We start from the raw sequence: 27994 nt of genomic DNA on the forward strand, positions 1-27994 counted from the left end.
GTGTAGAGCCCGAAAATGGACTTAAAATTTGCGCAGCGACACATGAAAATGAAACTTTGAACATGGAGCCCAAAATGTGTTTATACCTGTGTTTACAAAGACTTCTTCTTGAACGTGGTCGCTTGAACTTGTGTTGCTGAGGGTAGTGTGAACACAGCATAGGTCCAACAAAGATGCTGGACCAGGACAAGACCATTTTCCTCCCAGTAAACAGAAAACGAATGCTCCTGCTGCATAACTGGGGAGTTTTACCGTCTATTCTGCGGCCAAATCTGAACTGTAAAACATGAGATGCAAACCGCATTGTCCGCAGACTGACAAGCATGAATGTCCCTGGTGTACAGCTGGCAGTGAAGACGCACAATGACGCTGTTTGAGAGAGCAGCTCCGAGGTGTGTGTTGCCTGGATACATCGCATCTATTTATTATCATTCTCATGCAATGACCCTGCCTCTTCATTTTAGCATGCTGATTCATCTGCTGCTCATCTCTAAAAACCACACAGGACCTCTTGGTTTACATTGCCATACTGTGCAGATTAGAGGCAGGTGAGTTGGGATGTAGCTCGAAATCGGAAGATGACTATGTTAAGTGTTTTTAAAAAAAATGTTTTCAGTGTGTAACCCTTGTTCTCTCTTAGATGACCCCACCCTTACATTGACCCTTTATCCCTACCATGACAAAGGTGGATAAAGGTGGAAAGATTTCATGTAATCCATGGACACCAGTGAGGTTCACAAATCGTTGAGGAAAAAAGGTTCAGCGCACTGTCTAGTGGGTCTGGATGACCCAACTCCCAATGTTTAAGTGTCTAGGATAGCACAAGGGTTAAGAAGACCCAAAGTGTTTCTGTCTGAAGTCTCAGTTTTTTCCACCGCTCCACATGGTGAATGTTTATGTCTTTTAGCACAGATATAGTAACCACTGCTGTTTGGAGGTGCCTCATTGGACGAAAAATGCCCTGAAATTGTAATGGATTTGAGATGGCAGCATGACGCAACAATGCATGTCCAACGCCGGCTAAAAGATGCTTCGGAATCTGGGTGGAAATGTCAGAACAAGGCTGGAGAAACACATGGAGAGGGACACAAGTAGTGAGGGGGTCAGGATCTGTGAGTGGGCATTTGTTGGGTGGGGCTGTAGGGGGTTGCAGGGGTCAACTGTAGTTGCTTGATATCTATGTCCTAGTAACAAGAGAGCGGCTGAGATCTTGTACAAGCGTACCATTGGATTGGTCGGACAGCTGGCTCAAGCCCCTCCCACTTGTTGGGCAGCTGAAGAAAACATGCCTAAAGTCAAAACATCTCCCAAAGCTCATTCACTCTGCACTGTACCCTCTGGCACTTTAATGCAGGCCTGTTTGTTTGTTCATTTGGATGTATGTACAGATACTTCTCTTATCCATTAGTTATATTTACGGTAGTTTTGTAGCTCAAGCACTTTTTTTTATTTTTTTATACACGTGTCTTTATGACATGCTCACCATTTTGAAGTGAAGTTTGCCATGACAACATGAACTCACCTTTCCAAGCCGTGCAGTATTACCCAGAGTTCCCCTTCCCTCATCGGTAAGTACTCCTACACATCACCAACTGATTACTAAATGCGACTTGTGACATCTATTAACCTGGCTGCTCAAACTAAACATAGTCTACATACAGTTAACCCTCCAGTTCACTCCAACGGCCATGGGTGGAAGGTGGGAATGTCACTATTCTTCCTTGACCTGTTCTGAAGCCATCAGGAGGGCGCGAAAATCCAGAGAACTGTTGCATGGATCCACAGCAGCGGCGATATATTTATTTGCATAATTTTAGCAAAGATGTGTGCGTAAAGTGAGGTCACGGGTGATAAGAGATAGATTGGGTCACATCCTTCAACAGGAGCTTAAAGACGAGAAGAATAAACCTTTACAGATAAAAAAAAAAAAAATTCGCAAATATATGAACCTGATCAACTTTTTTTGTTCACTTGCTAATGTAGCATCATGTGTCTACATAAATAAATGCTTTTGTTCATGTTTAGTAAACTAGGTAAATGTGAAAATCCCTTGCCGTTTATATTAAATAAACGAGATAAGCAAAAACGAACTGTCCCAAGTCCCACCAAAATAAAAATTAATGCAAGACAAAGTAAATAGAACATTACATAAAAATGTGTACAAAAATGTGAAAAATGCATCAATACATAAAGCTGAATATGGCATAAATAAAGCAAATAAGAAGTAAGAAAATAAAGCAAAATATTATCTCAACTGCCTTTACATTGTGATTCTAATTCTATTGTGTAGCTGAATTTGTTTGCTGCTGTTGGACAGTTGTAGCTTCTTCCAAAAGCAAACATGTTATTAAGTTTAACTGGTGCTAAAAATGCTTTTACTTGATGTTTTGCACTAAACTGAATGACCAGCATTTTTTCTGATTTATAAGAACACGGTTTGCTTTGTTTTTTGTATCCAATCCATTTTTTAGCCATGTTCATTTTCTGTAAAGAACAGGGAAAACAGGAGAAACTTTGGAGCTTTCTATTGTTTTGCAGTCATGTTCCTCTTACAGCCAGAGCTGACAGATGAGACAAAAAGGGTTTGGGGCCTTTTGAAAAGTGATTAATAATGACACTGGAGAAGGCCCCGCGATCTGCCGGGCTGTTTGTTTTGATTGCATTTTCATCGGTCGCTGTGCCCAACCTGCCGGGAGACAATGGCCATCCCTGTTTAGTGCTGACCTCTGGCCTTGTCTCGTCTGGAGGCGCTGCGCTGTGTTTAAGTGGATGCTGAACAGCCTTTGCCCCGGGCTACGAGAAAAACTGCCTGAGTAACCAGACACCAAAAAGCAGGTAAACAGCAGTCAGAAAACGGACAAAATGATTCACCCAAACGCCATCCAAGCAAAAACAATCCTTCAGTGGAAAATACAGAGATAAGATGTTGGAATTTTTAGGAGGACAAAAAGGATTTAAAAATAAACTTTAACCTCCGTAATTGTAAGGGCCATGGGGTTTTAAACACCCATGTTTTCTGAGCTTCTGAAAGCTGAAAGATTACACATTTATGTTGTCCAACAGGTGGAGGTTTGCCCTGTAACTGGCACTAAAGCTATAGTTGTTAAACTAAAAAAGAGCACAAAGTTTCAAAGGTGTGCTATAAATATTTATAAATAACTCCTAAAGGCATATGTAGGTTATAAAGGATCAGGTATTTTTCGTCTCTTAATGTCTTGGTAATGAGAAGTGATTATTTCTATTTCTTTGAAAACATGTTGCATCATTTTTATAAATGTTACTGAATCAAACTAACAAAAAATATAGTGTTATTAGAAACGTAACCTGATGATCTTCAAATCAGACAAATAATGAGTTAAGTTTCGTTAGTTGTGCTGTAGTTGGTACTAGAGCAACTTTTTCACTTAGAATCTCACATTTATCTCTAAAGTACTACAAAAATGTGTAAGTATCTAATCAGGATTTTTTATGACAAGTTGCACATCTCCGTATGTTTGCAGTCATGACCCTGAAATGTAATTTAATCTGACAGCATTCAAGTTCCATTTAATTAATTCGAGTACATTTCTAATTAATTAAGTTAAAAAAAACGGCATCAAGCACCCCAACACCTATGTGAATGCAGACTATCAATACATGTATAAATAATTGTAAGTCTAATTTTACAAAGGAAACATCTGCCTAAATTGAACCAAGCCTTTTTGTGTTGTTGCTGCTAAATTAAGCAGAAAACTAGGAAGACCTGGAAAAAAAGTCCACATCTCCTCAAACTCCACAGTTCAGCTAAGATCAGTATGGATCAAGCTAAATGAATAAACAGGCTCACCAATGATTTGTTTAAAGCACTGTTAGTCATTTCTTTTATAAATTAGTTAAATGAATTCACGACAAAATACTTCCTACTGAATTCATCCCATACACTTTAATGGCATGTTTATTTTCATCCTACAACATTGATGCATAAATCACACGCCTTACTTTATTTCAGTATTCAAAACAGGAAAATAAAAAGTAAAGTATCACGCAATTACTATGTCTTTTTGTTGATTTATTTTTTCTCCTAATTCAGCTTGGCTTAATACTGAAAAAAACTATTCTTAATCAATTAGTGATATCTAACTCCACCTCTAAGCTTCACATAAGGGAAAACTCTTCAACCCCTCTGGTGCGTCTCCTGCATAAGTAAAATGATTTGCCTCATTAGATATGCCTGTGTGTTTAAGTCTGGTATTAATATCAGTCATCACACAGTGTCGGGGAATTCCAAAGCCCAAAATAGTGCCAGCTTCAGATTATGGTCACTCTGCCAACCCACCTACAGTACCGAGATCGTCCAGCTGTACACATTCCAGAGGTGGTGGCAGCGCTATCATATAGACTGTGGGGGGAATTCCGCCTGTCTCAGACTGCAGCATGCGCCACTCAGCAGGAACAATGGCAGGCTGAGTGCCGAAGCAGGTGTAAAGTTTCAAGGAAGCAGGTCAAGGTGCCTCTGTCTGAATGGTGCATAATCACCATTATGTGTAGTACAAATATTCAGCATTATGCAGGCTGACTTCTTCACAATGGAAGTTCTCTTCATGAATGAGTGCCAGCAGGACTCCTCCTCCTTTCTTTGACTGGCTGGGTGGTCAAATCTCCAGCCTGCACATAAATCCTCGTGCTCCGTGTTTGCTGACAAAGCAACTTTTAAAACTACAATTAAGACGTGCCTTTTTCAGAAAAGGCGCAATGACGAGTGCAGGTAGTTTTGAATCCAAATGATGACTTAAGCTGACACTGTCACTCCGCAGACTGAGGGACCCTACATCCCGGTTGTCCTGGAGGGACAGCTCGTTCCTCACTGCCATGGCCCAAAATCAGTCAGCACAGTCCGACTTCTCCAGCCAAGATGTGTTTAACCAGTTGTTTGATATGCTGGACCAGTAAGTAGAAGAGACAATTCCACGAACAAACAAAAAAGACTGCAACTGTTGTCCAGATTGGTCTGTTTGGTTTCAGATCCGCCATCCATTCAGTCCAGCCCATTGAGCTGAACTTCACAGACAGTCCAACTGATGGGTCCACAGGAAACACCATTCAGATCAGCATGGACTGCATCACCATGCATGAGCCGGATGAGACGGTCTCTGTAAGTATGAAGGTTTCACAGAAAGTCTCACTGTCTAATTTGCTTTTTCACCTGTTATACTCGTTTTTGGGACATGATATCACAGCAAAAGACAACAATTAACTAAAGTTATTTTCTTAATCCAAAAAAATGTTTCCCAAATGAATATTTTTATGACAGAAACAACAATTATAATATAATAATACAGCAGGTATGATTGGTTAGGATTTTCCAATCTCAGCAAATGACTAAATGATTGATTTGACCACAAACCTGTTCAAATCATTTTCATAAACTGCATTCAATGCATAATCCAAAACTAATATGTTTCGTTTTCTTAATGTCAACGTTAAAATATTTAAAACTGCTTGTTCGTCTAGCCAACCCAAAATGTCGTTTTCTTTTTACTTAAATTGTAGGTTTTTTTTTCCAGGATGGTTTTACAGAGAATTTCAACACACCACTAAAAGGGAATGGTTTATCTGTTCTCGTCTTAGATGTTATCAGGGCTTTCTTCCTTACACCAAACCAACATGAAGAGCCAGCAGAAACAAAAGACCTTTTGATATATTTCTTCACTTACCCAGCATCAAGGCAAAAAACCCCAAACTACATGATGTAAAAACAAAGACCATCTGCTGAAGGATGCGTGTGCCATGACTGTGCAGGAGAGCCTCTTTGTAGATGATAGAAACTGTTTTGATTCTCAACAAGTGAACAATATTAGAGCAGAAACATAATTAAGAAATCAGTGCTTGCTTTATAGTTTCCAATCAAATTATTTATCAAATTATATTTCAAATATGGGCATGAATTGAGGCTTGGACACTTTGGTTGCAGTTACGGTACATAAAGTACCGGTAAGATTGTTTTCGCTCTGTTTGCAGTTCAGCTCCATGTCCCACTGCATCTAAAAAGCACAAATTCGATTTAATCTGTGCTATCTTGACTTTTTCTGAAGGTAACTTGGCTTAGTGTGCAGAGTTTTCAGGAGTTTTATTTTGAAAATTAAGGGAATTTTGATAAATAGCTTCCTCGTTGTATGATATTTTTTTACAAAATATGCAAGTTCAGTTGAAGCAAGAACATTTTCTTCATTTCCCCATCATTAGCCAATTCTGTCAATTGTTAAATCATGCCATATGATTAAAATATTTTACTATAATCTGACAAACTGGTTTGGATTAGTTTCAGGGCCCTGGGCAAAGATTTTTTAGGTGTAAAGAGGTGAAGTATAAGTATCTTGGGATTTTGAGAGAAGGATAGAGCAAAGGATTGACAAGGGGGATGGGAGCAGCATCTGCAGTGATGCAGTTGCTGAATTGGTCCATAGTTTTGAAAAAAGAACTAAACTGAAGTACATAGTACTCCATTTACTGTTCAATCTATGTTCCAACCATGACATCCACAGAGTCATGTCGGAAAGGATTCGATCTTGAGTTTTCTCTGCAGGGTGGCTAGGCACTCCCTTAAGCGTCCACACTGCCCCCTGCAGCACGCGTTCAAGCAACCACTTCCAATGAAAGGTCTATGTCAACGTCTAAATGTCCGTTTCAGGCTTCTGTGTTCAAAAGTCATGTTTCCCCGTAACTACCCACATAAATCTATAGATAACTTTTTTTTTTTAATAATCAGGGATGGATTTTCCAGGATACCAACTTACTTCCTCCAATATGTCCTGTCCAGTGTTTGTAACACAGAGCTTTAGTAATGCAAAGTACATAATCACAATACTTTTTATTGTAACAAGGTTTTACTAGGCAGCCCACATGTTCTGTAATGGGTTGCATAGTCTGCATTAGCTAATCCAAATGGACCAGTGATGCTCACAGGTATTAGCTGAAAAAAATCTTTATATTTGCTTTTCTTTAACCAGCTTATTGTTTGGGATTTAATCCATTTTCCTAGCAGTTATTATTACACACAAACAGGACCTCATTTAATTAAAAAATGCTCAGTGGTACATCTGTTAGATAATATAATTTTTTTATATACATTTTTGCAGATATGGTGATGAAATGAACATAAAATAATACAGATGTCACAAGTGTGAGCTAACACCATTTGTCCATTCTGTTGAGCCATTGATCGAATTGACATATTTTTGCATTTCATTGTTCACAATCTTGATCGAACGTTTTTGAATGGCTGATAAAAACAACCCCTAGCAAAGGTAGTAGGAAACCACTGGAAACAGGACCAACTTTAGAATCACAGCCCAACACAGGGGGATATTGGCTTTCAGCTTGCTTATTGTCTAAAAATCCCACTAAAAACATCTATTTTTAATCAGGATTTAAGCGTGGGGGGAGGGGGGCAGCTTTTATGTCTAGTGGCAGGATTTAGCTTGAACTGTTCTGAGCCTAGTTTGCACTTGCACAAATTTTGAAAGAACATTGATACCATACTACAAGCTGACCTTAGCATAGTTAACTTATGCAGAGTGATCACAGTTGCATAACCCTTTCGTATCCTAGGCACTTTAATATTTGGAGTTGGGTCATCTAGACCCACTAGACAGTGCTCTGAACAATTTTTCTTCAATGATTTGTGATCTTCACTGGTGTCCACCAGGTTATCCACCTTTGTCATGGTAGAAATAACACGTCTAAGTAAGGGTGGGGTCACCTAAGATAGCACAAGGGTTAATAAAACAGATTGTAACCTGATTATTTTATGTACTTGTAGAATAAAGTCTCCACCTTTGCAACTCTCAGTTTATATTCAGGGCTTTTATTTTTAACTTTAGGATAAATACTGTTGCTGTTTTTATTTTATCCACACTCAAATGGCCCACTGCTCATGTAATTTAAGTTCACTTCTACTCTTTGATGGTGTGTTTCGTTCTCTTTCATCACACCACGACTAACTTATGTGAGAAAAACATTTTGGTGGTGGTGTTTTTAGAGTTTTAAAACACTGTAACCCTTGTGCTATCTTAGATGACCCCACCCTTACATTGACATGTTCTCCCTACCATGACAAAGGTGGATTAAGGTGGAAAGATTTCATGTAATCCATGGACACCAGTGAGGTTCACAAATCATTGAAGAAAAAAGGTTCAGCGCACTGTCTAGTGGGTCTAGATGACCCAACTCCCAATGTTAAAGTGTCTAGGATAGCACAAGGGTTAAATTTACATTTCTAATCAAATTGTTGGTCATTTAAAAAAAAGGGGAAAAAAGAGGTCATCTTATTCAAACCTCCAGCTATTACATAAAGAAACTCTCCATTTGAGCTCACTTGTTCTGAAGGGCCATATATCCTGCAGAGAGTTCTACTATTGGGATGATGTGAAGTTCCACTCCCAGTGTAGGAATGCTGTTGTCCAGCCAGGGAGGTAGAAAATAGCAAATTATTTTTTTTAATTGTTGGGTAATGTTGCCCTGTGCATCCCCTAAGGGGGCCTGTGCTCTTTTGAACTGGTGATTAATGGCTCCAATCCCAGCACCCATTTTCATGCACACCGGCGTGGGCGTGGTCTGATGATCAGCATACCAGCAGCATCCATGACAGCCAGAGAGCTTGCCAGCATGGCCACTTGCCCAAGTCCTAACCAAGACAGGAGTCTGCTTTCATTAAAGCATCATTGGGCAAACACACCCGCAGGTTTACTGTCCCGCCCCTCCACCACATCTGAGGCGTCCCGTTTACCAAAACATTTGAACGCCGTTTGCCGTTTTGTGCTCGGAGTAATTTATTTATGTTCATGAAGTTTACATTTTGTGAAAAATCTCTTCAGATTGTGGATTTTCGCTTAGCAGCAGCTTGACACAACACCTGCCTCTTGTTTGGAGCTCCCAGCTCTCATCTATCAGTATGCGTCTAGGTAAAGGTTGGGGGTTGCAGAGAAGGGGGGGAAGTAAGAGGATAAGGAGAGGGTAGGATAACATGGAGGAATGTAGGAGGAATGGTGGCTGGAAAAAATGCTATGTCTAACCCCAAACAGCTGATTTGTTGTTGAGATAAAGCTCTGATCAGCTGTGCGTGAAGGTGCAGTTGTTAAGCTGTTGGACCACGGTCCTCTTCAGTTACAGGCTGGAGTTTAGGCACCTTCGTCGTGGAGAAGCTCTGTCGACACACAGCTTCTCTGAGATCTAATTACACGTTTGTGTCGGCTTCACACTTTTTCACCTTAACTCTAAAATGAAACTCCCCTCGCAGTCACACACAAGCAGTTTAGTGCTGTTAACTAACTTTAATAGAGTTTTCTTAAAAAATTCAATGTGATATGGATCAGTTTGTTTCGTCTTTTCTTTTTCTCTGCAGTCTATTTTGACTCTATCAACCCATCTTCCACTTTACTTTTCTGCAAAAATGTCTGCTAAATGTTAATCATCATATTAATCACACAAACCCTTTAGCCTGAACTGTTAGATTTATCAAGACCTGTTCCTTTGAATCTACTTACTAAGATTGCTTTTTTTTTTTTGAAGGTAGGAGTGCAGCACGTCGCTTTGTAACGCTCCACCAGTTTGCCTCCAGTATATAAAGAGGGGTTTTTAAGTCATCACGCCATAATCCGAGGGTTCATCATGGTCCAACTGAATGACTTAATGTTTCCACACAGAGGGGGAGAGAGGAAGCAGGTTCCAGAGAGTTCTCTGGAGAAATGTTTTAGATTCAACCTCTATGAGAATTTATTTTCCAATGAAATGCCATCATGCTCTGATGCTTTGAGAAGCTAATTATCCTATATGTCAGATTAGTATCCTATAAAAAAAATTTCTAAAATCCACCTTTTTTTAAAAGTAGATTTCTTTAAAAATAAGACGGGTGTACATAAAGAAGAAAGCTCAGATATAATGATTTGGTTTTGTACACCTTTTCAAACGTCTCACTGCAGACAAATGGCAGTGCAAGAACATTTTAAGCATTAAATAAAGGGTGTTAGCACTAGGGAAACTGGATTTTTAGGAATTGCCACCCAAGCAACGCATGCTCTGCTCTCACCTGTCAGTCTGTTCAGAAGCCTGCTGTGGTTTAGGTCAGGTGTCCGTGCCTTCCTATTATTGCGGCTTGACACCTGATGCTAAACTAATCTGCCTGACTTTAGGAAGAGGTTCTTAAAAAAGAAAAACTGTAGAAAAGCTTCTTTTGTTTGAGCCCCTGGATCTGTTGATCCCTGCAGATCCTCGGCTGCTGCCAGCTCTCCCAATAGTTTAGTTGATTCAGACAATGGAGAAGTAAAGTCTCCCTCCCAACTTTGTTACAGTAATATAAGGTTTTTCAACTCCAGATTTAATTATTATAACATTTTCTTTAGCATTTCAGATAATGCAGATTCACGGATTCTCTGCTGTTAATTGAAATTTGTCCTGAAGTTGAGATGAGTTCGCCTGAACGCCTCTTTTTGTCCCTTTTTTTTTTACACTATTTGATCAAGTTCTGTTAGCATTCATCATTGTCAAGGGAAGTCTGAGATTGAGCTCTTTCAAGGGTTTATTTGCATATTGTAGCAGGTTGAGCTGCAGGGGCATGCAGCCCTCAGGCCAGAACAAGGCGTGGGCGGTGATTGGAGAAGCCAAATTCATGTCATTGCAGTGCTTAAGTCTTCAGATGACCACAAAACTTTCTGACCACAAGACAAATTTGTGCGCCCTCTGGCCTTGTGCTAAGAAGTCATTTGTGTCCTAAAACTGCTCCTGGGTTTTTTTTTTTTTATGCAACGGTCCTGTTTCCTTCTGCAGTATGGATTCACATTTGTATTAGTTTACATGCATGTACATGGAATGCACTATAGAACACAACAAATCTGGAGGTTTGCTATAATCAAAAACGGTCAATATCATCCCGCCAGCTTAAAAACTGGAAAACATTTTTCTCATAGTGTCAGGATTCAAAGACTTTTTTGTTTCCCTTTGCAGCCACGCATAGTGAAAATGAAAATTATGAAACATAAAGTTGGGGGGAGGTGGCTGCTCGATGCCAAAATCTTTATTGTACCTGAGAAACAGTTTGTGTTTCCAAAACAGATCTACAAGAGTCGTCTGTGATAGATACAAGTGATGTGAAGGAGTCGCATTGTTTCTCTGAGGCCTTCTCTTTCTTATTGATCACCTGGAGAGAGGAGCAATTCTTATGCAAACGGCAGCAGTCAGTCTGCAGCCTGATGGCCTCGTCCCTCTTTCTCTGCACTGATTGATCACGTTTAGGGGGAAAAAAAAACAGTTGCATTTAACAACCGTTTGTACTTTTTTTTCCCTCTCTCCCAATTTAGCTTTTGTGACAAAAATTTACTTAAGAAAGATGTACCTTATACTTATTTATGGTGTAACTTTAAAAATTCCTTTTTTTCTCCACAGTTTTCCCTCTTTTGGGTCGCGTAAAAACCTACTATTGTTGTCGCAGTCAAAGTTAAGCGCGGCCTCCAAATGGATAAAGTTCTTTTTCTTCCCTAATTCTTGAAGGAGGTTCAAGGAGACGCTGCGTCTTCTTGGGATGGGTGTGGACTCTGGCATTGGACAGGTAGCTCCTTAAACCCCACCCTCCTCCTCCAGGTATATAGGAACTTCCAATAGGGTCCCATAGAAGCTTCTGCCTGTCCACTTTGCCATTGTTGCCCACATCACTCCTTTAGAGTGAGGAGAAGAGATTTGTGGAATCCTGGAGCCAGTGGAGCAAACAGCAGCAGCTCTGCTCAATCTCAGCGCCAACATGTTGTACATAGAGCCGGGGACCACTGCAACGTACAGTGAGGTAGGACCAACTGCGGACGAGCGTTGATGCTCTGTGGCTTAAAGACACATCAGTGTCAAATTCCTATAAAAATGCTAACAATATAACCTACTCAAACCGTCAAATGTCTTTTATTTAAGAAACTATGGTCCAAAAACTCGATGGCAAAAGGACAGGCAGCTTTTTCAAATTGAAGAATAATTACAGGAATTGATTACGTTGAGGCTATAGTTTGATGTTTTTTGTTTAAACGTTGACAGTTTGTGCGTTGTTGAGCGCATCTGCGTGCATGTGACAGACTGCAGAGCAGGGGAATGTAAACACCTGGTTTCTTATTGTGAAATGGCTGTTTTCGGGCTGGAATGCAGTTAATTACATCTGATTGGCTCTGATTCTAGCTGTTTTTCTAAAAATTGACAATCAAATTTTCGAATTTAATCGAAATCGAATCGAATTTTCTGAAGAACTTACTTTGTAAAAGACTTCAGAATTCTCCCCGGGGAAGTCTACGTTGTGTGTTGGGCGCCTGTTTTGATTCAAAACACTGAGGTGTGGTTTTTTTTTAACACCATACGCCCTGATTTGACTACATTTTCTTTTAGATTAATAGGAAAGTTTGTAAAATAAATAGATAAAAAGAAGTCAGAGTGGAAGAAAAAGGTTTAGTAATGAAGTTAAATGAGAATCTTTTTTTTCCAAAAATCGTCTTTCCAGAACAAAAAATGGATGTTTGCAGTGCAGCAAGAGTTAAAAAAACCTTTTCATGTTTTGGGGATTTTCATGCATTTTCTCTTAAAGATCCAAAGCAGTTTTTAGCTAAGGGGAGAACATTAAATGTTTAACTCAGTGGTTATAACAATTTATGTCAAATGTAGCTGAAGTTTAAAAAAAAAAAAAGGTTTTGAAGATTTTATTGTCAAAACTTTATCAATTTTCTAAAGGGAGGCCTTAATCTTGATGAATCTCATCCTCCTGTTAGTCTATTTGTTCTTAGGCCTCCATCACTGGTTGCTTCAGCAAACTGGCGCTGTCTTTGGATTTCTCCCTTTCAACAGCTTAACTCTATTTCCAACACCGATGCAGAGCGCCTGAGCGCTGATGGATTCTCAGATTGCAGGTTGCAGATAGCAGGTGTGTCAGGTCGCTGTCTTTCAAGTTGTTGAGCAGGGGGTCTTTAAGTGGTGTCCCGCTCCAAACCTCCAGCGTGTGAGGTATCGGGTTCCCCCGTCCACAGTCTGTGGGGAGCCGCTGCAGCCATTAGAATGGGACTGGCCAGGCGTTGCTGTTTAGTCCAGGGTCGTAATTGCTTTAATGGTATGTTGATGTAGATACAATCACCTGGTCTGCCCACCCTAGCAGGTATAAAGAAACAGATAGACCCCCGCCCCGGCCCACAACAACCCCCAGCCCTGTTGAGCTTTTAATGCCTCCCTCCCCTGTGGTCACTCATCACAGTCTCCCAGATGCTGGCTCTAGAAATGTGCAGCGGGTCACCAGAGAGCCTGGAATGGAAGATATTCTCCCCCAGGGCAGGTCTGCTGTGGGTCACATCCGTCTGTGGCATCACCTTCACAGCTGCACAAATTCGTTATAAGCACTTCTATCTGTTTCGTTCTTTCAGTATAAACAGCTACGTGATGAAAACGAGACATTGTTGTGGTTCTCACGTTTCTGTTTGCACGAGGCTCAGAGGTGATCAAATCTCTGTTGATTACAGGGAGACAAACTGGACCATTCGTCGGCCCACAATGCCTCTGTCCTCCTCAAGCGGCGATATTAGACCTCAAACGGGCAGAAAATCTTTAGTCAAGGCTTTGGGCGTCGGGGGCCGCTGATTTACTGCCCTCCTGCTGATCAACTGACGTCCCATAGGCCCAAATTCAGTGTGGGCTATAAACAGAAGGAATTTTTAAGAGCTGCTAATGTGATGATTAAACTGTTACTGTATTATAGTGGAACAAGATCTGATTAGAGGAAATGAAGAGAACTTGGATTAAAAAAAAACTCAAGCTTTGACACTTTCCTTCCGGTCAATTGAACATTAAAAGCAATGAGTTCAGGTGAGACTCTGCTGGTCTAACTGGTCAATTATGGTTTTATCCTCAGTTGTGTTTTTGATGCTTGCATTTTTTCTGACCATCTTGGAGGCACTTCTCTTCGCTTTCATCTCTGTTTGATCTCTGGCCACCATCAGCTTTTCCTTGGAACAATAATTTGGAATTGATAATTGGTGCCTGTCACTTCCACGATATCGGCTGCCTGCATTAGGTGCTGGAGGGGGGGGGCTTTGATCTCACTGCCTGAACGCTTCATTGGAAATACACCCCAGTTCAAAAGATCTCTGATATCATCATCAGTCACTCTCATTTACGGGAAGCTGCCATTCAAACAGGAGACTTGGGTAATCCTTGGATCTCTGTTCCGCCCTTTTTTTCTTTTTAAGCTTGATGCCGTTTCTTCATGTGTTTGGTTATTTTTAGGTGGACCACTCATGGTGGTACCCCTTCTCTTTGTTTTTTTCTGCAGTCTGCTGAGGTGAAACACTCCTAAAATCTGTGCATAATAGATCCTTTGTGAGGGAGCGAGTGTTTGAGGAAGCCTCTCCGCTAAAGACTCAAGGATCTGCAGGAAAACCGAGCTTTTACCGTCTTTGTCTGTGGATGCAGCCATCACTTGTCCTCCAACACCTGCATGTCTAGCATAATTGCTCTTCAGACTGGCTCTCATAAGCTCTGGTGTCATTGTTTCCGGGGGGGGGTGTTGAGCCGTCCTGCCCACATAGTTGTCCTCGCCCAATCCTGTGGTGTTGTTGCACATGTAAGCTCAGATGGACTCAGATGACCTCGGTCAGGTGTGTCCGTCTCACTGTGTAAGTCTGTCTCAGTCCGTGTGGGTTTGTCAAAGTCCACAACACTGCATAATAACTTAGTACCTAAAAAACCGCTTTATGTCGGTCAGTGCGCGGTGCATTAACACCTGGCAGTGCGATGGATGTGATTTGGACAGCTGTGGTCAGCCATGCTTGAAATAAACAAGAGGCCCTGGAGGGATTAATGGCCATCTAAAGAGTGACAGACACGGCACCTCTTCTAGGAATGTGGTGTTTATAAATGGAAAGGAATGGAGTGAATGGCCGGCAGAGCAAGCACGAAGGGCCTGGCTCCCACCCAGGTGTTTTCTCCATGCAGATTCTCCATTCCTCCTGTCAGAATAGTTTTCAGGATGGATGGGAGAGTGACCGTTCATTTATTTTCTTGCGTAAATTCCGATCTTTTTTTTTCATTTCCACTATAAATTACATGTAAATGTCCTCTATCATCCAAGCTCTTTATCAAGAATCTCATTTGCTCCTTAATGGTAGATCAGAAGCGTCTCACTTGTCTCCTGTAACCATGTTTGTGGTTTTGTCCCCTCCCTCCCACAGTCACAGTACACAAACCTGGGACTCCTGAACAACATGGAGAACATCCAGAGCAGCTCGACCTCCACCAGCCCGTACAACAACGACCACGCTCAGAACAACGTGACCGCCCCGTCACCCTACGCCCAGCCCAGCTCCACCTTTGACGCCCTGTCCCCATCGCCGGCCATCCCGTCGAACACAGATTACGCCGGGCCGCACTCCTTTGACGTGTCCTTCCAGCAGTCCAGCACAGCGAAATCTGCCACCTGGACGGTAAGAATCTGCACCAGCCAAAGATCCTCTCTCTGAGCTCACTTTCTGTTACACTCTAAGAGTAGTTTGGGTCCAGATCCTTGATAGTGTTGGATAATGTCCCTAAAAAAAGAATCACAAAGTTTGACCTCAAGTGCTGCGACAAATTCAACAAACTGCTGCACTCAGGACTTTTTCTGTCTGTCTTATTTTAAGATGGAAATGTCATAAAACACTCAACAATCAAGAAAAGTTCATTTTGTTGCACTATTTGCAGAAAATACAACTTGCATAAAACCCCCAGATCACATAAAATGTTAAACAACACATTTGTAAAAAAAAGAAAAGCATGTTTGTATCAAATTGTCTAAAGCCAAAGTAATATTATTTGTGCCACTTCCTGTGTGATTACATTATCAAAAATTGACTATGTAAATATTAAAAGTTTAAAAATGTGCATGAGCACTGATGGGGATTTGTTTTAATGTGAGAATGGGAGCAGAAGCTGTCATGGTGTGAGTAATTTGTGAGCGTTGCAGATAAGGAAACGTTACCTTTGAACTGGCTGTCAGTGCTTCAGGCTAATTCAGGTGTACGTTGAAGTTCTGTGTTGCACAATTACATCTGGCAAGGAAGGACGTCACCCGAGAGCCTGAAATCAGGACTAAACCGCTGCTGACAGACAAAGAGGGGGAGCTTCACTCCCATTTCTTTGTAAGGCAGACCTCCACTTCCTGGATTTCATCATTTATCCTTGAAACTTTGCAAACTTTATTTAAGTGTTTTTACTAATTAACATGCCTCCATGTTATATATATATATATATATATATATATATATATATATATATATATATATATATATATATATATACGGTATATATATATATACGGTATATAAAAATATTTATTTATTTATTTATTTTCAAAGCTCAAATTTAGAGGCTGAGATGTTGATGAGAAAGGTAAATATGTTGAGGCTGTGCTCCAGGTGTGGTGATTCCCTGTGCAGCTAGATGTCACCATGTGATCCTCAGTGAAACGACACAACCAGCCAGTCCAGCTCTATCATTAAGTGTGACAACAGAACTGAGCGACAGCTGTTGCTCCGCCTGCTTACTTATTGATCTGCAACTCAGAATTCCGAGTATTACGCTCAATGACTGACTCTGAAAGGGAGTAGAAAAGCTCTCAGTGCTGTCCTTGTGCTGTCAAAGATGAGCGCTAGCTGCCACAAGATGTCTTGCATCACCTGCTTCCTGCGACACGTGTGATAATTACGTAATGGACCTGCATTACCATAGCGACTGTCATCATGAATGAGACATCATTACTGCTGTAAGTCCCCTGTGTCAGATAAAGGCTCAGCAGGTTTTCCGCGGCTCACTCTGGCTGCTCCTTCCACACTCAGGGAGGAGCTCGCTTCACGTCTCGGCCACGCCAACTGTGGGATTGTGACATTTACCCAATTCCCACACTGCATACTCATCCGTCTCATTTTCACAGCCCAAAAACAAAAGTGTTTGTCTTCTGTTCAACTGTGAGGTGGCGAGGAGGGTGGTTTGTGGAGAGGCACGCCCCAGCACAGGCCATCCCAAACACATGTAGTGGAGCAGACTGTGTCCCAGAGTCACAACACATGACGCAAGGCTGGTTGGATTACTCCGTCTTGATGGCGAAAAGTTGACATTGCTTCTCATTGCATCAAACGTCAATGTGCGTTGCACATGTCCAACAGGAAGTTGGTTCACTGCTTATTATTGTTGCTACAAATGTTTGGCTTCCATCAGTACAACCATTGTGTCATTTTTAAAAATGGTTTGACATTTACTTCTTTATAAAGCATGTTTTTTTATTGTTAGGCAAGAAAATTGCTGGACCAAAGATGGAAATAAAAAACAGATTAAAGGTTTAAAGTTTATTTGGTAAAATACTCATTAATGGTACTTTTTGGTGAAGAAATGCTGGCTCCCTTGGAAAATTTTAGTTCTTTTCTAGATTTCCAAATGTTTTGACTCTACTGTCACTAAAGGAACCTGTTACTCATCTTCCTCCAATACAAAACGCATTAAAGTTTTTGACTTATCCTCAGCCAGGCATTATTTTCTTGGTCTGATGACTTTCCTTGGTGGTTCAGAGTCATTCTTTCTGGCTTACAGCAGTGGTCTAACTTGTTCTGAAGATCCGTGACTGAAGTGCTGCTTCTCATCTCAAAGGAGGTTCCCTCACCTGATCTCTTGTAAAGCCCCCATAATCGCAGCTCAAAAGCTCAACTGCTGGACTGATGGACTGATGGCACAGCACTGCTGTCGATGGAACTAGCATGGCTTTTCTCTGTCACAGATCTGCAAGCGCGCTCTTTTGAAGACCTGCGGGATCTTCCATGGGACTTAGAAGACTGTGTACTGTACTTTTTGATGACTGTTCTTACGGAGACACACCTAATCCCTTACCCACACCTTAACCTCTTCCTGTCTAGCATGACTGTGACACACCGACTCAAAAAAAAAAAAAAGATGCACACATCAACCTTTTCCCAGAACTCCTCCCACACAGTTTCCTGGCCGGCACTCCCGCTGTCTCCCTGACGTTCCCACCTCCATACTTCAGTTAGAAAAAATCCCTCGGCCAGGTCAAATGAATACACAGCCCAGGGATGTTTTATCTTCTTTGCTTTACCAACTAATGGGCTGTTGCAAGTGCATCAGCCATTGTTGGGGCGAGATGCCATTATTGTGAGGGTGAAGATAGCTTGTGTTTGCCCTGTGTATTAGACTGCCACCACACAGTCAAAGGAGAAGAATGTCATAGTTTGAGCCATCAGAGGGATGCTCTGGAGCTTAGGGGGATTACAGTAATGGAGTAAGGACCTGTAGAGAATACTTGTGTAAATAGTGTGTGGCTCTTTCCTGAACTCTGTGCTCTTGGAGTGGGCTCTGTCTTTTTGAGAGAGTTAAGCTTGACGGCTACATCTCACATTGCGCCGGAGGAGGAGGAGGAGGAGGAGGAGGAGGAGGAGGAGGAGGAGGAGAGCCTGTGAATGTTTAAAAGAGAAGAGTGTTCCAGCGAAAGGTAGCAAGACGCAGCTTGTCCCAGGAACATCTGTGGACCCGTCCCACGCCTCACAAGATGGGGCTGAGACTTGTTTGTGTCAAGAAGCTTGTCACGACTCGCCCATCATAGCCAAGACAAGCCCTGAAGGGTACAGATGGGAAAAGGCAAAGGGATTTTTTTTAAGGCAGAGTTGGAAAAGTTTTTATGATAGTTCCTCGATTTTACCACAGGCGTCATGGAAAAACAGATTCCGACAGTCCAGGGTCCATTATTGTTTTTTCCCACCAAGGCCCAACCCTGTTTTGTTACTTCAGATGCAATGTAACACCTCAGTGAAATGGCATAAAGGTGTTGGAAATCATTTAGGAGAACAAGTCATTGCCTTTGACAAGGAAATCTAAACAAATACTTATTTTCTTTTGTGAAATTTGCTTGCACCAAAAAAGGCTTTAATACCCCCTTTTCAGTGAGTTTGGCTTTAAGATGCACTTCATGCCATTAAAGTTAAAATAGAAAAAGTTGTAGTCAAAGCATCATTTAGGACACTGAACCCCCCCCGCCCCAGTGTCTACATGAAGCTACAAGGCAGCGTACAGGTCAGCCTCGGGACAGGAGCCATCACTGAGATCAGATCCTCGAGATAAGGGCTCAACGCACGGAGCATTTCTCAGATTAGTATAAAAAGTATTGACAAAATTAAACTCTAAAAAATACAGTTAGACTCCATTTTCCGAAGGGTTTTTCAAACAAATCTGGTGCTTAACTTTAGGAAAAAGAGTGAAGGGAAAAAAAAAACAATCTCTTTGAATTATGTTTGAATTAAACAGGTTTGGGAGAAGCCGCAGGCATGACATGACATGTCAGGTATGAAGAAGACAAGACCAGAGGCGCCAAACGACGCTTGTTTAAGGCCTGATGTTTGTCAGGACTTGACTTCTGCATGCGCCCGCAGCGCCTGTCAGGGAGAAAAGAGGGCTTCAGCTGTGGGCCTGTCCCAACCTGCACTGCAGGAAGTGTGTTTGTGTGTGCGAGCGCTGCAGGATTTGGAAAGTAAAACGGCACAAATGCTGTACGGTCCAAGCCTCTGTTCAGATCCTCTGATGAAGGAGTTTAGAATATCGTGTAGATATTTCTCCTTGTGCACGGGTGGCCTAGTTCTTGCACCGTGCTGTCGGAGTTCATCCTCTTTCCGGTTTTCATGGCCCTCTGACACGTGTGTCAGCCGAATCGTGTCACATGGGAGCTCGCAAACAAGAGTTGTCTTTCAAATGATTGTGATGGAGCGGCCCTGCGTTGTGCGCCGTGCGTTCCTGGACTGTGTAATTCACACTGCGACCAATGAAAGGCCCATAATTACACGTTAACACCTGAGCGCCGCACCCTGTGTGAGCCACTGAATCCCATCAGTCAACTGGCTGTCCTCCACCCTGCACACTGTTGGCTTTAGCTTGTTGCTTTCAGCAGGCAGCAGCAACTCCTGCGCTCCCCACTCTGCAAACACAGCCCCAGCAGCACATAGTTGTGTGCTCAAAGTTTGTAGCTGGAGGGCAGGGATGGTTCTCTGCTGTGTGGGTTTGACATAGAGGGATATCTTCTAAACAAACTTTGGTTTTTGCTTTAAACGTCTTTGATTAGATCTAGTTGTGTTATTATTGCCTATAGCTAAAAGAAAAAAAAAGGAAAAATGTTCTGCGTAATTATTCAAAACTCCACACGGTGACCCCTCACACGCTCACACGCACACACACACACACACACACACACAACTTTTTTCCTTTCCTTTTGCTTCCTAATCCTCCCCTCTCTTCGGTGTTTAGCTCTTTCCCCTGCTTGGCTTCTCCAGCTCATTTAGCTGATTGACAGAGGAGCACGGAGAGTATCAGGTTAGGAGTGAGAGGACAAGCACCGCCATTTGTCTTTTTTTCTTTTTTGTAAAGTCGCTTTGATTTAGAGGAAGAATCAGTTGAGCCACTGTGTTGACGTTCACACAACAGAGCCTGGGCTGTTCTAGTCTGGATCACTTTAATTGCACACATTCATGCACAAACGGCAAATCAAAACACTGTTTTCTTCTTGTTTTACGCCGTTCCACTTGCTTTACGAGGGCGTTCTGTCCGTGGGTGACGTGCCCGGCCAAAAACACGCAGCTGGGAAAGGAAAAGCTGTTTTACGTGTGTCCTTGTGAAGACAAAGGCTGTGCCTGGGGAGCAGAGGGGGGGAATGTCTGTGGCAAGCTTGAGTAATATTTAAAAATCGGCGCAGACAGGTACTGGGATGAGCTCCTTTTCACGGAAACCACATTGAATAAATGTGGAATTTTATGTTGCATTATTGTCAAATGCAGCCGCGAGCAGTTTTTCACAATCTTCACGTCTCTTCCCCCAGAAATAAACCTGACAGGGAAATATTTCCCTCCACCCCCGTCCTGTGTCTCCTGCACAGAGAGGATTTAAAGCTCTGCTTACACAGCACTGATTTCAACGCTTTGTTTACACAGTTGGGTTGTGCCTATTAGTAACAATTCCGTCTTTCTGGTGGCTTACTACTCATCAGCTCCAACAGTGCCAGGGATCAAGGCACATCCATTATGTGTGACTGCTGGTTCTGCCAGCCTGTGGGAGCAGCCGCACACTCTGGCAGCAGCCGTCCTCTGTGGCTCCTGCACTCAGCCAGCCACTTCAGAGGCCCTGCTCTGGATGATAAGTGGCCATCAGATGCTTCAGCAGAGTGCTCCCCCATTGAAGATGAAAGCCGGGGCTGGTTTAATTGCTCCTGGAGGGGTCCACTTTATGGCGTGCCTCGGAAGTCCTGAAGGCGATCTTTGAGGTCGCTTAATACACACTTGTAGCACCAAACCCTGCACGGGTGTTGTTTTTGTTAAGCGGATCATAATCACAGTGTTGTGTTTAACCTTTTTTTTTTTTTTTGCTTCAGGGAAAGCAGAAGTGCTCAATCGGGCCAACAGGTGTTGCCCAGATCAAAACTTCTCCAAGAATTTAGGAAAAAAATGTGGGTTTTTTTTCCTCCTAGCAAATAGTCACATTTCTGTTTTCTTCTCCATATTTCAGTACTCAACAGACCTGAAGAAGCTGTACTGCCAAATTGCAAAGACGTGCCCCATTCAGATCAAAGTGTTGACCCCGCCGCCGCAGGGAGCCGTCATCAGGGCCATGCCAGTGTACAAGAAAGCCGAGCATGTGACTGAGGTGGTGAAGCGCTGCCCGAACCACGAGCTCAGCCGCGAGTTTAATGACGGTGGGTTCCTCACAGTTCTCCAGATTATCCTCCAGCTTCAGCTGTTTATAACGAAGCTCATGTTGCCTCCAGGCCAAATCGCACCTCCGAGCCATCTGATCCGAGTGGAGGGAAACAACCACGCCCAGTACCTGGAGGACTCCATCACAGGAAGACAGAGCGTCTTGGTTCCCTACGAGCCTCCTCAGGTGAGCAGCATGAATGAAAGTCCTGTAAGAGACAGACATTTAAAAGCCTCCAGACATCTTAGGGGGTCTTATTTGTCAAATGTTAAGCATCCATGAGGAAGCAGCATTTCCACAGATGCACACACACACACAAAATGGATTAATGGCTCAATCTAAAGCCTCATATCTGCTCACCCTTCCTGTGGGTATTCTCCTCCTCCTCAGGTGGGGACAGAATTTACCACCATCCTGTACAACTTCATGTGCAACTCCAGCTGTGTGGGAGGAATGAACCGGCGCCCCATCCTCATCATCGTCACCCTGGAAACCAGAGAGTAAGACACACTTTTGTCTCTTCTTCATCGTCCTGAGCTGCTCTCAAACCTCCAGTTTCTCACGGATTCTCCTTCCTCTCCCAGTGGACAGGTTTTGGGCCGCCGCTGCTTCGAGGCCAGGATCTGCGCCTGCCCGGGTCGAGACAGAAAGGCGGACGAGGACAGCATCCGCAAGCAGCACGTAACAGACGCATCAAAGAGCAGTGAGGGTACGAAACGCCGTAAGTAGTGCTGGGGTTGGTGGCGGGCTGTCCAGCTTTGTCTCACCTGACATGCTGCCCGTGTCCAGGAGCCTCCTCCACCGCATCCACTAACCCTTGTGGCTCGGAGTGCGCTGGCCACTCTTCACCGCCCCGCCTGCCTGCTTCCTCGCCTGTTTCCCCCTCCTCTTGCTCAGGGTGACTGTCTCTGCCAGCACATGGCTACTTGTATTCAGTGTCTTTGCTGTCCTCTTTCAGGTTATCGCCAAGTTTCCCACGGCATACAGATGTCCACCATCAAAAAGAGAAGATCCACCGATGAGGAGGTCTTTTGTTTGCCTGTAAGAGTTCATCTGCTGCTTCTGTTCATCGCCTCCTTCTCCGTCCCGGGCTGCTCACTCACGGCTCTCCGTCTTTCTGCCCCTTACAGATCAAAGGCCGTGAAATTTATGAGATTTTGGTAAAAATCAAAGAATCCCTGGAGCTCATGCAGTTTCTGCCCCAGCACACAATAGAGTCGTACAGACAGCAGCAGCAGAATCTCCTTCAAAAACAGTGAGTACCAGTCCGGAACCCCTCCCCAGACCGGGAGTCTGCAGCTTGTCCTGGAATGAGGACAAACTCATGACTGACCTGTAGATGTCACTGCGCTGAGTGCCATGGCCTGAATGGTTTTAGTGGTGTCTGTTATCTAGAAAAGCAGGATCTGGAGGTCAGGACTGGGTGTAGTTCTGTCATCAGCAGGTTCAGTGAATTTACTCAGAATTTGCTGAATGCTGGCTGCCACAGAGGACAAGCCTCGAATTAAGTCGAGCTGTTTTTCTTCTCTTCTGCCCTCTCATGGGAGACGAGCCAAAGCTGATGAATCGTGACAAGTGAACCTGGCTACGCTTTTGTTAAGGAGACGCTTCCAAAAAAACATGGTTACGCCTTTGGGTGCTTTGCCAGGTTTGCACAACAGCAGCAAAGAGCATCTGCAGCTCTGTCTATTAACTGCAGTATAATTAAAAGCGCCTCTGATGCACATGTTCATGCAAACTTTGCTTCGACCCACCCTTTTCCTTAAAGCAATGAAGAAGTGCTGGGATGATAATTACTGCTTATGTTATGTTCCTCACTCTTTGGAGGCCATGCTTGCGTCGCTTCTGTTGGCAACACAGTGCTGCTAAACATAAAAACATGTTTCCAGAACTCATCTTAGATTGTAAAAAGTTTTTAAAGTTTAAAAACGTATGGGATTGAAAGGCCTTGTTTGATGTTTAGCTTGTACCTGGATCATCTGACAGTTTGGGGTTTTTCCACTGTGTCTCCTTCCTTATTTTTGTAACTATAGTTTTTCCTTAAGAAAATATTTCCTCCAGATCTTTCTCCTATCTTTACTCATGCTAAAGACAACACCCTGTTTTCCTGAGCCTGAAAAAAAGACCTGCGTGTGTCTGGCGCCACCTCCTGGTAGATGGTGTTAGTACAGTGCACTTATTGTGATTCTCAGCTGTGTGACATGACTCTGTGAGGACCTCTCTTTCTCCCTCAGAGTATAATTTTTTCAGCTGATATCTGAAACTCTCTGGGACCTTCTCCTCTTCTGCTAGTGAGCCCTTATTTCTGCTTTCTGTCTTTCTTTCTGGTTCCTCCCTGCAGCCTGATTAAAGCCCGCCTGGGTAGCCAGCTCCTGAAGCCTGCAGGAGAGCAGAGGCGGCGCTGCAGCTCCTCCTGAAGCCGCCTCACATTCCTCCCCCTCTTCCTCCTCCTCCTCTGGACCTTCCCTCTGTCTACTTTTTGGTCAACTTTCTCTGATATCTGCTCATCTTCTGCTCCGAGGATTTCAACTGTCTTCTTGAGTCGTCTGCTGCTGCTGCAGCCTCCTTGTCCGTCGTTTTGCTCAGCTCTTTTAGTTTGTTACCTGCATGCTTTTGTTCTGTCAGTGTGAGCGTTTGACAGGGTTGCCGAATGTGACGGCCCCCTCAGTCTCCCACTTGATCTCACAGCGTCGAGGCTTTTTGTGAAGCTTTGGAACATTTCTGCCCTCCAGTCCTTCTGAAGCTGGACTGGAGCCGAGCCGGATTTTTTTCCCCCCAAATTATACTTGACGTACTTTATTTAAGCCTGTTGAGCCTTTGCATTGTCTATGGAGCTGGACTCTTTGAAAAGACTGTGATACTGACAAAGTATGTCCCAGTGCTGGTCATGTTTTTTAAGTTCGCTGCAGAGCAGTTTGTGTGCGTTTAACTGTGTTCGCTTGGATGAGAAGCTTCTGACGTGACGGAGCAGACTCTGTGTGACCACTCTGTTTGAGACAGACGCTTCATTTGGAGGCTTCTGAACTTTTGTCAGAACATAATAAATTGATTTTTTGGAGGTTGAAACTGGTTCTTGTCATTGATGATGGAAAACGTGAGGTGTTTGTGTGTGTGTGCGTGCGTGTGTGTGTGTGTGTTTGGAGCCCTGAGGGTGTCACTAACACCCCATCCCCTCCTGTCTGTTACCCTAGAACCTCCATGCCATCTCAGCCCTCCTTCGGCTCCACCTCCCCCACCCCTGGCAAAGTGAACAAACTGCCGTCTGTCAGCCAGCTCATCAACCCCCAGCAGCGCAACACGCTCACCCCTTCCAGTATGACAGGAGGCCTCACTGACAGTAAGTGTGCTCCTTCAGTCCTCTTTCTCTGTCCCAGACCATGACCCCACCACCTCCGCCAGTCGTCAGATACCTTGTGGGCTTATTGTATAAATGCGTTGCCCCCACACACCCCGCCAGCTTTTATGTCGTAAAAGCAGGAACAGTGTCGGAGGGCTCACCGCAGCTCCTTTTGTCTCTGCAGTGACTCCCATGATGGCCCCCCACATCCCCATGAACGCTGACATGAGTTCACTGAGCCCCACACACGCACTGCAGCCACAGCTACCCCTGGTGCCCTCCTCCCACTGTACCCCCCCTCCTCCCTACCCCATGGACAGCAGCATCGCCAGGTACCTCAGCAAAGCTTGAAGCCAGATTTCCACTGAGCACACACAGTTCGCTCCGGTTTCCTAGGAAACGCAGGCAGCCCAGGGCTCACCCAGGTGTCACACTGGCAGCGTGGCGTTTGCACTGCGTGTGCGGGACGGCTCCCAAACAATTAGGCCATGCACACTACTGTTTTTGTGCAGCAGATCAGTCACTTTAACATCATGCTGACTGGTCTTCAACCAAAACCTGCTTCTGATTTTTTTTCCTTTTTTTCTTTTAAGAAATCACATAACGTCCACAAAACTTTGAAAAAAAACGATCCAAACCTTGCCGCACTGAGCAGAGCTGAACTGTACTGTCTGGTGGAATCTTGGCTTTTCTTTTAATGTTTTTGGAATTTAAGTTGTTTTTTAATAAAATTGCCTTTGGTCCCTGTAAATTTAAATGTCTGACAGGATTTCATTAGGGATGCAACAGTTCTCGATTCAAAACTGAACCCTCTAATTGTGGGCATTCAAGGTGTTTACGTTAAAAGAGTCAAACAATTTTTTCTACATCATAGTTTTAACCAACCACTTTTGCTTATTTGCAAATGTAAAAAAAGGTTTTATAAAAGATTTCACTTTTGAAAACACAAATCAAAAGTCAAACCAGAACAGAACCATGACCCAAAAAAAGAGGTTTGAACTTGAACTGAATCTTGAGTAAAATAAACTGTTTAATCCCTAAGATTTAATAAGATTTCCTCACATTCAAGTTCATTCCACGTTTGTTCAGCTTTCAAAAATGAAAGTTGTCCTTTTTCTGGCATTTTAGGTAGATATTATCTCTCCTTAGAAGATGAATCCACCCAAAGTGTAGATGCAAACCTTTCTGATAACATGTTAGTAAAAAATAAAAGTCTGCTGCGAAATACATGTCAGAGTCTAAAGCGGCATCTGCTCCTTGCTTCCTTGCAGTTTCCTCGTACGACTGGGCTGCGCAGGCTGCTTGGATTACTTCACAGCACAGGGTCTAAGCAACATCTACCAGATTGAGAACTATAACTTGGAGGTGAGCCCTTGCCTATCCAACACGAGTCAATGCTGGGTTAGAGACAAGAGTGGCTCCCCCTGCGAGTACTAACGCTCCCCTGTGTAATGACCACTAGGACCTGTGCAGGCTGAAGATCCCTACAGAGTTCCAGAATATCATCTGGAGGGGCATCATGGAGCACCGACAGGCCATGGATTTTTCCCCCCCTCCTCACATAGTGCGCACCACCAGTGGAGCCTCCACTGTGAGCGTGGGGGCCGCCGAGGCCCGGGGGGAGCGCGTCATCGACGCAGTGCGCTTCACCCTCCGCCAGACCATTTCCTTCCCGCCACGCGACGAGTGGTCCGACTTTTCCTTTGACCTGGATTCTCGCCGCAACAAACAGCAGCGCATCAAAGAAGAGGGGGAGTGACTCCCCCCTCCCCACCCCACCCCAACCAGCCCCACCACGTCCCATACCGTCATTTCACGAGGAAAACATTTCAAATGAAAACCTTCTCAGTGTACACGCTTTGCTGTACATACGGCCAAACGCACTTATCTCCATCCTTGTGCTCCAGATCCCAGAAGATGCACATGATGTTGTCGAGGAGAGGCGCATTTATAGAAATTTCTTGAGAGCACTTAAGAAATGCTGAGTATTTCATCGTTGCTTAGATATTTTTTTGTGTATTTTAGTATTCAGGAATCACCTTCAAGCATAGCATGACTGGAAACAGAGGGTTTATTCGGGCTTACATTTCTGCTGTGGACCATAGCAAGTGTAATTTAGTTTACTTTATGTTCTTCACTGTTATGGCCTCATATAGCCGGTCAGTTCTTTTGTCTTTTGTTTTTATGACAAATGACATTGGTTTTATACATTTAAAGAGTATTATGTGACTGGATCCATCTTTTTTTTTTGGATTTCTGCGCGCGTGTGTGTGTACATGATGTGCAGGTGGTTGTGAAGAATGTGTGATTCAGTGAATTCATTTCTTGTAGCCATTTAAATATGTAGGCTTTACATGACCCAGTGTTTTTACAGTTAAAGGGTATTGACTGATCTTTGTAGTATTGTTTACTGTAAACGTGGGCTTTGATTTTGGTTTTTTATGTTTTGCTTTTTTTTTTGGCTGTTTGTCAAGCTCATGCCAAGTTAGTTTTTTGTTTTTTATGAATCAGGACGCCTGTTTGAGGGGAATGCTTCTTAACGATGACTACCCAAAGAAACTGATCAAAATGTACATAAATCTGTATAGTCTCCTCAAAAGAAGCACCTGATTTCCCTGTGAACGAAACCGACATGATGCTCATCTGCAGCCATCAGCCCAAAGCCAGCCCCGTTTCCCAGATTATTTTTGTATATTGTATATATGTTGCATTTTATCATGGGTATTTTGATATGAATTTTAAATAAATAACCACTTTGCAATATTGCATGTCAACATCTCTTTGTGTCAGTTTGGTTTTTTTACATTGCTCACAATGAGGTAGGGATTTTTTTTACGGATAGGGAGGTGATTGCATTGGGGTGATAGACTAATCCTCATTTTGTGTTTTCCACATCATGGTCTC

The 27994-nt window shown here is 43.2% G+C and overlaps 1 protein-coding gene and 1 long non-coding RNA gene across 5 annotated transcripts; one reads left to right on the forward strand and one right to left on the reverse strand.

Moving 5' to 3' along the window:
- Window positions 1-1321: 1321 nt before the first annotated feature.
- On the forward strand, window positions 1322-27868 carry tp63 (tumor protein p63). 4 transcript variants are annotated; one of them, XM_023954479.1, is made up of 14 exons: window positions 1322-1568; window positions 4794-4925; window positions 5002-5131; window positions 15213-15464; window positions 21565-21751; window positions 21824-21939; window positions 22144-22253; window positions 22338-22474; window positions 22712-22794; window positions 22884-23008; window positions 24945-25090; window positions 25275-25422; window positions 26362-26455; window positions 26553-27868. In XM_023954479.1, exons 1-14 carry the CDS (start codon window positions 1513-1515, stop codon window positions 26847-26849), a joined length of 2013 nt encoding a protein of 670 aa, XP_023810247.1. In that variant the 5' UTR covers window positions 1322-1512; the 3' UTR covers window positions 26850-27868. The 4 variants fall into 4 exon arrangements, with proteins under 4 accessions (XP_023810247.1, XP_023810248.1, XP_023810249.1 ...); XM_023954480.1 differs by having other exon boundaries at window positions 1324-1568; window positions 22338-22462; XM_023954481.1 differs by lacking the exons at window positions 1322-1568; window positions 4794-4925; window positions 5002-5131 and adding an exon at window positions 11621-11809.
- LOC110014978 lies at window positions 20499-22272 on the reverse strand. The gene is made up of 2 exons (XR_002873202.1): window positions 22114-22272; window positions 20499-21961 (listed from the first exon to the last, which is right to left on the reverse strand). It is a non-coding gene; the product is annotated as an uncharacterized LOC110014978 (long non-coding RNA).
- Window positions 27869-27994: the final 126 nt, after the last annotated feature.

This window comes from Oryzias latipes, chromosome 4, assembly GCF_002234675.1.
Source record: "Oryzias latipes chromosome 4, ASM223467v1".
In the NCBI taxonomy this organism is placed as follows: Eukaryota; Metazoa; Chordata; class Actinopteri; order Beloniformes; family Adrianichthyidae; genus Oryzias; species Oryzias latipes.